Below are 12,042 nucleotides of genomic sequence, written 5' to 3' on the forward strand. Positions count from 1 at the left end.
ACTTTTATGACATAGTGCATGGCCGCCATCTTGGAATCTAAAATGGTCATCATTTTCGAAATCTGTGCCCCCTAAAACATATAAAACGACATCCATGACGACTTTTATGACATAGTGCATGGCCGCCATTTTGGAATCGAAAATGGTCATCATTTTCGAAATCTGCGCCCCCCAAAACCTATAAAACGACATCCATGACGACTTTTATGACATACTGCATGGCCGCCATTTTGGAATCCAAAATGGTCATCATTTTCGGAATCTGCGCCCCCTAATACCTATAAAACGACATCCATGACGACTTTTATGACATACTGGATGGCCGCCATCTTGGAATCCAAAATGGTCATCATTTTCGAAATCTGCGCCTCCTAAAACCTATAAAACGATATCCATGACGACTTTTATGACATACTGCATGGAGTGCATGGCCGCCATTTTGGAATCCAAAATGATCATCATTTTCGAAATCTGCGCCTCCTAAAACCTATAAAATGATATCCATTACGATTTAATGACAGTGCATGGCCGCCATCTTGGATTCCAAAATTGTCATAATATTCAAAAAACAACTTTAAAAAAACAATATTATAAATGTGTAAACCGAGCACTTTCATTTGATACCAATTACCAAACTCGACCATACTTTCTTGCAATTAAAATGACCAGAATAGCAAGACCCCTCACAAATGGCTTTTTAGCATTTTAAGCTCTTCTAGCTCAATAACCTCTTGTTCAAGCCAGCTCAAAATTTAATGACTAAAATATAATGCCCTCGACTATACGTTCACCCAATTTCATTTAAATTAGAACAAATTTACTTAAGTTATTGAGTATCAAACTATCCTCTGAAAGTTCAGCTTAAAAACATTGAAATGCCGGGACGTGCCCCTAGCCAGCCGTGTGTTCAAAGTCGAATGTAAGAACTTCGCTTCGCTTCGCTCGCTCGTTCGATAAAACGTTCACGAAACTATCGACACCGTCATGACGGCCGTCATCTTACGTTACGTTGACAATCAACGTAACGTAACGCCGTCTGGGAAACCGCGCCATCTTGTTTACATAGACAACGTTCTAGTGACGTCAGTCAACGCTATATAGCGGCCGTAATATGACGGCACTGTTTTCGGAGGAATCCAAAGCTTTAGCGAACTCGGCGCCGTCGACTGGACAGAAACGGCTTTGGACAGAGTAGCGTGGCGGTGTTTGGTGTCGGAGGCCAAGATCCACTTCGGGTCGTTGCGCCACAGCAGTAAGTAAGTAAGCTTTTGCCAGCGACTTCGTCTGCGTGGAATAATGATGATGACTGATAAAAAATTCCTATGTGGGCCTCAAATTGTCTCCGTACCAAATTCCATCTAGGTTCAGCGTTTTTAGGCGTGAAAAGGTAACAGACAGATAGAGTTACTTTTCATTTAAAGTATTGGTAATGATTTTATTAGTATTCTATATAAAAAAATAGTCATAGTCAAACTATTGTATCGTCTATTAGTGTTTAGCGTTACATTGCAGATTGATTTTTATAATGTGTATTTTTTGTGTAATTTCACTAAAGTTATCCTGGTCTCTTAGATCCTACACACACACACACACACACACACACAACACATTTCAACAACCTATTATTCAAGAATAAGAATAAGAATAAGAATCTTTTATTTGCGATAAACATTACCAGGTACATCGGTGTTCATGCGATAGGTGGTAGGTTTCATGTTTAACCATAAATGGTATGCAAAATATGTACAAAACTTATAAACTATCATGCAAAACATATACAAATAATGTCTCTATTTATAATATATTAATTATTAATGTTATACAAGTCAAGTCTAATTAATTAAATTTCATGTCCAAGAATTCATTTGTGCTATAGAAGTTGTAGTTGTTCATGCTGTTTATTACGCAGATCACTGAGTGTGTTTAAGTTAATTTTCCACCGATTTTAATAGCACAAAGTGAGAGAGTGTCATTATAAACGTAATATTTTCATAGAAATTTAACATAAACGATGACATTGACACACGTTGTCATAATGCCATGCAATCTTGGTCTGACTCTAACGGAAGCTTTAACCTTTTGGCCGCCGGACCTAGTCCGCAAAGACGCTCACTCACACGCCAGAGCAAATTTTAAGTAAACAACTAATAAAAAGTTTAGGGATTGCAAATAGTGATATCGATATTTACAATTTATGGTAAAAATCTTCTCAATTTGGCTTTGTTCTTAACCAACTTTAATTTATTTCGAAAATGCCAAAAATTAACATATTTTTTACACACGACAATGTTAAAAATAAAGGTCTTTATCATTAAAAACAAACACTAAACAATATCGATTCATGACGTAATATCACCGCACTAGGCTGTACAAGAAGTCGTTTATACAAGACAACGGCGCGCATGGACTGTCCGCAGTGCAGACCGACAAGGACTGTTTCCGCGCGGATTAAGTAATAATAGTCTCTAGGTCAACGGCGTAAGCGCTTGTCGGTACGTAAACTTTATAAGCGTAACGTTAGAGCCGCGCACCGTGTGTCGATAATATAAATGTAAGTACCGGAACTGCATTGGGGAAAATTGCACGTGGGTTAATTGAATTGTCAATGAGTGAAGAACAATAATATTGGAAAAGGGTGGGGATCGGAAATGTTCGGGAATGCATGTTTCACATTCGACATGTTCCTTAGAAGAGCTTCTCAGTTCCCGTATTACATCCTCCCTACCATGTCAATTTTTCAAATATATAACATTCTCATAGTTAGGCGACACTGACTATATAGTCCTAGCGTCCGCCTGTACCATTCTTGTGCGAAGCGGTCACTGCAGGGTATCACTCTCCACTACACTATCATCTTAAAATGAATCTTTTGTTCTGCAAATAAACCACAAGGACAGATTTACTAGTCTGGCTCTACTATCAACAGCTGAAGAAGCTCCCTGAACTTCAGCTATAGTTAATGCCTGTCTCTCTCGTCTCGTTTTACGTATTCTAGTTACTAGTTACCACCAATTGGCATTTAACAAGTGTTCAAATGCTTAAATAAAACCAGATTTGCGATTTGATATTTATTTTGAATATTCTCATATCGAGTTAACATTCCCATCCCTAGCTGTCTTGTAGACAAGACAACGGCGACGAGGAACAAGAAAAACGTTGAAATCTGGAGCAGTTTTTTTGAGGCCTTATTATAAAAGACTGGATTTCTATAGCTGCAATAAATGCAATTTTTTTTTAAACAAGGACCTAAAACATTAACATGAGTGTAAAAAAAATTATAATTGATATTTTTTCCACATTTACTGAGCGGTTGAATTTTTGTCTTGTATACAAGACAGCGGCGCCAGTGTATCGTTCTATCGTTGTCTTGTATACATGCCAACGGCGGTCAAAGGGTTAAAAAATCCTGAACGCAATCGGTCCAATGAGTAAGATGTACAAAATGGCGACCGTTTTGTAATGTTATTGATGTAAACGGTCTGTAACCGTGCAGGGGTCGCGCGGCGTGTCTGCGGCGCCGCTGGGGTCCGGCGCGGGCGCCGCGCGGGCCTCCGCGGCCTCCGCGTCCGCCGCCTTCCACGTGGAGCTCACCGAGACCTGCGTCGACCTGCTGGCGCGCTACACCGCCTCCGCCTGCAGCGTCAAGCCGCAGAGGTATGTAGCCCCCGCGTGGAGCTCACCGAGACCTGCGTCGACCTGCTGACGCGCACCACCGCCTCCGCCTGCAGCGTCAAGCCGCAGAGGTATGTAGCCCCCGCGTGGTATACTCAATCTCAATTTACAAAAATATGGTGTACAGTACGTAACAATACTTACAATTGTCTTGGTATAAAGACACTGTTAAAAAGTTGGACATTTGTTAAAAAATGCGTTCGGAGTTTGTTTCGTAAAAACATGTAATTTGTATTACACGCGAAGTTTTATTTATAGAAAAGAAAAATACATTTCCATTAGGTATTACAAATTATCTTGTATTTTTTTTTGTATTTTTATTACGTCTCCTCTTGTTTTGACCGTCATTTCATCTCATCCAGACTTGGAGGATACAACTAAACGGAGTAGCCATTAACAGGCTTTCCCCTCTGTCGAAAATAGGCGGCCAACGGTCATACACAATGTATGGACTGACGTTTATCTGACATGGCTATTTTTACGTTACGCATACATTTGACGTTCCCCTCCCCCGCAAAAATCGGCAGACTGTTTTGTACAGAAAATTACGGACATGGCGTCTCCGTTTGATTATATCCTCCAAGCATCCAGATTATCAGGCAATTACGTTAGTTCACAAAATTAATGTATTATACATCTGTAGATGTATAAGATATATGATATGATGGCAGCGGAGACGTCCGGGTGTTGGTGTGCTGAGGCCAAAATTTTCTTGGGTGAATTAGGGCAGCGTTTAAGGGAGAGAGGTCATGACCCTCGTTCCGGGTCTTTCCTGATGCAGAGGCTGTCCATCGCGGTTCAGCGTGGCAATGCGGCGAGCGTGATGGGCACCTTTGCGTCTGGAAGGGCGCGGGACGAGTTTTTTGACTGAGTTATGGCTTTATTGAGTATAGTTTTAATTTAGTTTATAGTTTAATGTACTTTATAGAGAGATGTGTGTGTGTATTTATATCGTTTTAAACGGGCGCCATGTGCTACAATTTATTTAAATATGATGGTTATATAAAGTGTTGTGGCAGGAGTGACGCGGCAGAGTGGATGTTCTCGGGCGGGCAGTCCATGACGTGGCTGGTGGGGCACAAGCTGGTCACCATCACCACCGCCGGCTGCAGCATGAGCAGCATCAAGCAGGGCATGTGCGACAGGTCAGCCCTACCGGCAGCTCTCATCGCTTACCCTGGAACTGGACAAAAACCAAGTGTCCTTTTTAATTTCACAATTAACCCTTAAATACATGATTTTTTCGTTTTGCCCGAAATTAATATATATATCACATAATTGTTTGCCGTTTCTAGGAAAAATAGTAAAAAAAAATATATCATCGATTTTCACTGGGAAATCAGTGTTAAAAGTTGCATAGTCTAAATCATATTTTTGGAAATATATAGCTATTAGTAAGGGGTATAGGAAAAATCTTAACTGCCAACAGAAAGGTACACTATTTGTGATGTTCCTATGATAAAATTTGTAAATATAAAATAATTACAAACCCCGATAAATCTGCCCAAAATCACATACTAAAAATCATCAACTTCCAGGTTTTTCCAAGTTTTCCGACATTTCGTCTATAAACAAATGTAACTTTTATAAATTAAAATACTGCGTAAATTTATGTAATAATTCGGAAAATTTATTAGTTTTACTATTGAAATAATATACAAGAACAAATAGAATTTGTTTAATAATGCATAACATTTGATGTTTATGTTGTGTGTATAAATGCATCACTATGCATTTAAGAGTTAATTATTGTCATATACTCGTAACAGCCATAGAGAAATATAGTAAGACAAGAGTGCTCACTCCATACATCAGTTCAGACTATTAATTTCAGTGTCTACATCTAGCATCGAGAAGCGGAACTATCATTACTGCTACTTGACAATAGATGTAGCACCGACCGGAAAGTCTTATCTCAACAGCATAAGACTCTCCGGTCGGTGCTACATCTATTGTCAAGTAGCAGTACTGATAGTTCCGCTACTCGATGCTAGATGCTAATAGTCTTTTTGGTACTAAAACTGATGTATGGAGTGAGCACTCTATGTATTTTTTTCTCTATGTAACAGCTCACGGGATCAGTCGGGGTTTGATGAGAGGCTCCATTAGTATAGGGATGATGACGCATGTGGAATTTTATAACAAAATCTAGTAAAATAGATAGCAAATGAGCAATTTATCACAATAATGTGGGTATTAAAGTAATATTTGAAAATACTACAAAAATACATAACCCGAAAGTTTTTAAAATTTTAGTTTTTTTTTGAACTTCCAAAAAAGAAAAAAGTAAGGGTACGAGTGCCATTCGATTCCTTACATTTTATCCAAAAAAAGATTTTACAGCAGCAACTATATACATAAACGCAATGTTTCACTGAGAAAAAGGCAGTTTTCTTGTTTTGTCCATACTTATCGACATGGGCTCTCAGTGACCGTGACGTCACGTTCACTTATCGTTTTGTTGGGAGCGTATCGCGAGTGAAGTACGACTGTCGGACTTGACCTATCATTTCTGACTTTTGTATTGCTTTAATGCAATGGGTCCCATATAGACTTTTGATCCTAAAAACAAATCTGATCGATTAATACCATAAATGAAAAGTTGTCGTCTAGCCCAGGGATGTTGCGGATGCCGATTTTTTGACATCCGCGGATGCGGATGCGGATGCGGATTTTTAAAGGCTCACATCCGTGGATGCGGATGCGGATGTCAAGATAGGTACATAAAAAACGTCAAATATTACATTTTAGTAATTTTTATTTCAAAAAACCGGTCAAGTGCGAGTCGGACTCGCGTTCCAAGGGTTTCGTACCTTAAGTCCCACTCACGCTTGACTGCAAATTTCTAATAGGTTTTTTTGGCTAATGACGAAATTACCTAGCAGTTTAGCACTTACGCCGATGCTAAGACGTTCCTGTACCGACGTGTGTTCCACATCCGCATCCGCATTAAATCCGCATCGATTTTATGCGGATGCGGATGCAGCGGATGTTGAAAATAATGCGGAAGTTCCGCGGTTGCGGATGCGGATGTGGATATTCGCAACATCCCTGGTCTAGCCTATTAGAACAGTAGTGGTGTCACTAACGACACTCGCCCGCTCAGGTGCGCGACGCTGTGCCGGCAGCACGCCGAGAGCGCCGCCAGCCCGCTGCCGCCGCTCGCGCTGCACGACGAACACGCCAAGCTGGTACGCATACTACACATAAAACATTATAAAATATATATATATATTTTTTTTATAGGACATTTTTTACACTAATTGACTAAGCCCCACAGTAAGCTCGAGAAGGCTTGTGTTGTAGGTACTCAGACAACGATAGATATAATATACAAATACTTAAATACATAGAAAACAACCATGACTCAGGAACAAATATCTGTGCTCATCACACAAATAAATGCCCTTACTGGGATTCGAACCCAGGACCGCGGCTTCACAGGCAGGGTCACTACCCACTAGGCCAGATCGGTCGTATTGTTTATTACTTAAGTTGACAATTGTACCTTAACAGCTAAAGCCACAGCGGCACAAATTATTAGCAATAATAAGGCTTAATTAAAACTTAAAACTTAACAAGTTCCAAGTCTCGTCGGAAGATCAGTGCTGGGAGTCATGAGCATCATGCTGAGATGAGACCATTTCTTGACACTTTTTCTTTTCTATGTTTTTTCGGTTTATAATTTTATTTTCTGTGTTTGTGCTTACGAATAAATTATTTATATTCTAAAAAGACTTAGGAAGCAATATAATTCTAATATTTTTATAATTTTTCATTCTGTATTACTATACATTGTGTATATTTCTGAAAACAAATCACTCTAATTGGTTTTGTTTTTTTTCTCTTATAAAACGTACATGTTAATATTGTGACGAAGGTCCCACCGAGCGACGGGAGCCACGGGCAGAATCACAACAACCTACAAGTCACCAACCCGCCCGAGATCAAGCGGTAAGTCTCACGTCATGTCGGAGACTAGCTCCTAACACCCTAAAATTGACCCTAAAACCCTCGCCATACCTTTTTCCTGTACCTTTTCATATTTGGGAAATTTTGTGAAAGAGTAAGAAAAAACTATAAGAGTCAAATTAGTATACTACACATCCCACTCAGATATTATGCAAATTTTCTCTTTGTTCCCTTTTTTAATTCAAAAGTATGTTACATTAAATTAATTATTTATTGAATTAGAATCAGTTGCACCACACCGTCAGTCACCGTTAAAACGTTTGCTAAATTTTATTGAAAGAGAACTTATGTAGTTGACTGCTGAGTGGTGTTGATCGGTTCGTCAACTAGTTACAAAGGACTAGTCCTATGTCATACTATTGACTCTTACGCGTTTTCCTTAAACTCATCGCCATCGTATTATTTGTACTCAAACGCGAGATCTTTCTTAGTGAGAGAAAATAAATTCTGTAAAATTTGTATACATTTACGTACCGTTCATCACTTGACCGACATACAAAGTGTGTGTAACGATCACGAAAAGCTGAATAGCATAGTGGATGGTGTTTGGTTTGGTTTTGTGTGTCACTAATACCGGCCCGGGCGCGGGACTAACCGCTTCGTCGTGCGCTTCCTAACAAAACTGATAAACGCAAGTTAACGTACTGCACAACTGGCACAAGTTGTGACATTTACTTATACAGCGTGGCACTAGTAACCTGACATAATTAATTATTTCTGAGGGTATTACGTGAAAAAACTTTAAATATAGGTTCCATTTAGTTTTTTTTCGGGGGCACAATCGATCCATTACAGTACAGTTGTTACTTAAATTCAACATATTTTGTATAGCTACTCCATTTATAAAATTGGTATAAGTAATAGTTTTGCTGAGTTATTTGGGTCCACCCTGTATAATCCACGACAACTCGTGCTAGTTGCGATGTTTGCTTTGAGTCTATTTAGAAAGATTATTATGCAATGATCCTTTAAACTTGAGACAAAATGTTATTTTGAGAAAACTATCAAGTTGCAAATCATTGCGTCATAATATTTCAGGTCTGTTCCAATGTAAAACATGTTTGGCGATATAGTTAGAATTAAACTATCATTAGATAGTCAAATAGTGAAATACATTCATTAGAATAGACCATAGAACTGTTACTAACTTTCTGTTCGAGTCAAACTACGTACTATTTCAAATATAATACGATAGATTTATACACGCATAGGATGACTACCTAAAATTGTGCCCATTGCATACTTTCCAAAACGTCATTATAATCAGACGAATGGAAAATGAAAATATTTCCACCATATGAGCCTTAGAGACCTAGCGACATCTACCGTAAGAGTGTTCCAAGTCATGGAAATTCACCAGTAACTATGCGCCATTCCATACTAAATTAATTTGTAAAGGCAATATCTTACGAAGCGTTTTTACTTTCATAGAAATAAAGGAAAAGTGGGAAAACTCGCTGTTTATGTCTGTTTAGTGACTTTCCTTTGATGTGGGGATCCTTGAAATTCAGTATTGTCTCAGTGACAAAGAAGTTAAATATATAGTCCTTGAATAAATGAAATATTATTTATTAATTAAACATCACAGACAAGACATCCTCTAGACTGAACATAGTAACGCTACCCCCTCTGCCACTTATACGGTAGTTTTACTCCATCTTCGAGTCAATCCCGTGCCGTGATTGGTCCGTGTCTTTGAACGGACCAATCACGGCACGGGATTCGCTCACCTCATCCCCCCGCACCCCCGTATTTTTGGCAGCATCGGTTTCATGAAATAATTGCTCTAAACTCCGTCTAGAGGATTCCTAGTCTATGTTAAACATGCTCTGGGTACCTGTACAGTGATATCGAATCCTCCTTTTAAGTATGTAACTTGTATTAGGAGTAATTCGCTCTTTCATGCAAGATGACAACCGGCAAAGCGCAGCGTTCACTGCGGCCGCTCGCAAACGTTTGCATTTGTTTGTTATGAACACCGCACGTTCCGCTCCGCTGCACGCTCCAGGGTTCGAAAGGATAATTATCAATGATAGTTATCTTGATATCGCGATAAGTATTGAAATTTGTATGCCTGATAATTATCGTCACGATATTTATCGCGATAATTATCAAAAAGACTGTTCAGAACGCATCCTATGTGACGTCACGGACGGCCGATTGCCTCCGAAATTCGAAGATCGGCAACGATCGGATGCGTATATAACGTCCGCCGCCAGCAGCCAACGGCAATCTTCCAAAATCTATTGAACGACAAACTGTACTTGTAGTTGTACTGTATTAATTTAATTTTAAAAATAAATCTCTGTACATAAGTTAAAATAACAAATCTTCATTGAAGATCCACTTAGGCATCCCTGCACCACTAGAAAGGAGCCTAGGCCTCAACAAGACTATAATTATCTTGATAATTTCGAACCCCGCTCGAGTGTCCGGTTGCACACTAGGGATATTTTGACAACAACGTAGTTTGACTCGAACGTGGCGACATTGTCGCTTGCTTGCTTGTGACGTGTGGTGTGGTGTGGCAGCTACAGCAAGCACTCGCTGCAGCACTCGCGCTCGACCGACAACTCGGCCAGCTCCTCGCTGTCCGACCGGCCTGACACCATGCCGTCCAGGTCAGTGTCGTGCTGTGGACATGTCAGCTCACACCAGGCCCCTATTTCACCACGGCGACAGGTGCGACAATTGTAAAACATCACTGTTGCTCACGTCACAGGCATCCATGGGCTACGGTTACCGCTTACCATCGAGCGGGCCGTATTCCTGTTTGACACCATCATTGGATTTAAAAAAACTTTATTATATCGGCAAAAAACAGGTATTTCTCTTTCGAAGTTTATGATGATGATGATGACAATTGTCACACGATTTAATAGAACTTTCGGTAATTCTTGAGAGAAAATGAGTTCTGTGTCCGAATTTCGTGACAATTGTCGTGTTTGTTGTGACAATTGTCATTAGCTTCGCAAAATAAGTACTTATTTATTGGCGATATAATGGAGTTTATTTTAAATAATCTGTTGGCGGCAAACAAGCACACCGCCCGTCCGATGGTAAAAGCGGTTACCGTAGTCTATGGAAGTCTGTGACGTCAGTAACAGTGATGTCGACAATTGTCGCACCTGTCACCGTGGTGAAATAGGGGCCAGGTCTATGTTACTCTGGACAAGACCTGGTCTCTGGCAGGTCCAGATCTTTGTCAGTTGAATGACCGGAGAAGAGCGGCTGCGCTCAGCCTTCGGACTGCTGCTGTGAAAAGTCCCGTGACGGTTCCATTTCGCGAAACAATCCTAACGAACCCATAGCAATAAGCAGGTTTGGAACGGTGTAACAGCAGTATCGTACTATATCCACTCGGATAGAAGTGCTCTATAAGAGAACGGCATCACAAACCTGCTGGGGCCTAACCATCATGGTTAGGCATCAGGTCCTTATTGCGATTCTGCTTAGAACCTAAATTGGTTTGTTCTGGTGAATTCGGGAAATTCGCACGAGGTATGTGGCACTCGGTATCACTTGGATACGATTTAAGAAACATAACTGCATGACTAACATGTGTGACGTTTTCAATCAAAAGATACATCCAGTCAGCAGCAGAAGTTGCTAAGCGGACGAGGTGTTCAAAATTACCTTGACACGCTCTTATTCTCTTAACAATAGAGTCGCGTCAAGATTATTTTGAACACCTCGCCCGCTTAGCAACTTCTGCTGCTGACTGTACATTTTCGGTTGTCGCTAAGGTCTATTTCTGGTTAAAACCTTATGTCAGTAACGCCTTATTATCAACTGACAATAAATTGTCTTTTGCTTGATAACTATAAATTGTGATGTTCTAAACGAATTGGCCTATCGCTTTTAACTTATAAAATATAAGTGATGGCAATCACGATTCCAATTTAGAATATTCGTTTTGATTTTGAGAATGCCTTCACTTTCACCACAAATCCTTTGGTGGTTAGAACTAACACACATGGAACGTGGTTGGATGCATGTGATTAATTTGCTTTTAGAATTTTAAGGCGATTGGCGTTTGTATTAGATTGTTCAAAATTGGCTAGGGAAGTAAATTACAAATCATTGTTATAATAGGTAAATCAGCTCTTATGAATGAAGTGTTTTTATATGGAATCTTACGGTTTTCAGACAAAACTCGGCCGAATACAACCCCATAGTAGAGGCGCTCAACAATTTCACGCAGCGCTTCGAAAAGATCTCAAAAGAAGTGGTAAGTGGAAGTGGAGTGGTGGTGGAAGTGGTGGTGCTTCGTACCTGAAAATAGGAAACGAAGGATTATGGATGTAGTCTTTGCATTTGGACTGTCAGTGTCAAGTGTAAATTATGGATTTAGGCCACGTTAAGATGACCATGCGATCCCTATGGACTTTCGTATCG

At 39.9% G+C, this 12,042-nt stretch overlaps 1 protein-coding gene across 1 annotated transcript in view; it reads left to right on the forward strand.

Annotated features, from left to right (window-relative positions):
* Positions 1 to 12,042, forward strand: part of LOC134650785 (tuberin) — a 60,733-nt gene that overhangs the window by 26,719 nt on the left and 21,972 nt on the right. The window contains exons 30-35 of the mRNA XM_063505718.1: positions 3,494 to 3,654; positions 4,692 to 4,817; positions 6,779 to 6,863; positions 7,553 to 7,626; positions 10,176 to 10,265; positions 11,794 to 11,875. Of these exons, the coding sequence (XP_063361788.1) occupies positions 3,494 to 3,654; positions 4,692 to 4,817; positions 6,779 to 6,863; positions 7,553 to 7,626; positions 10,176 to 10,265; positions 11,794 to 11,875 (618 nt within the window). The remainder of the gene's footprint in view (positions 1 to 3,493; positions 3,655 to 4,691; positions 4,818 to 6,778; positions 6,864 to 7,552; positions 7,627 to 10,175; positions 10,266 to 11,793; positions 11,876 to 12,042) is intronic.

Source organism: Cydia amplana, chromosome 9 (assembly GCF_948474715.1).
Source record: "Cydia amplana chromosome 9, ilCydAmpl1.1, whole genome shotgun sequence".
Taxonomy (NCBI): Eukaryota; Metazoa; Arthropoda; class Insecta; order Lepidoptera; family Tortricidae; genus Cydia; species Cydia amplana.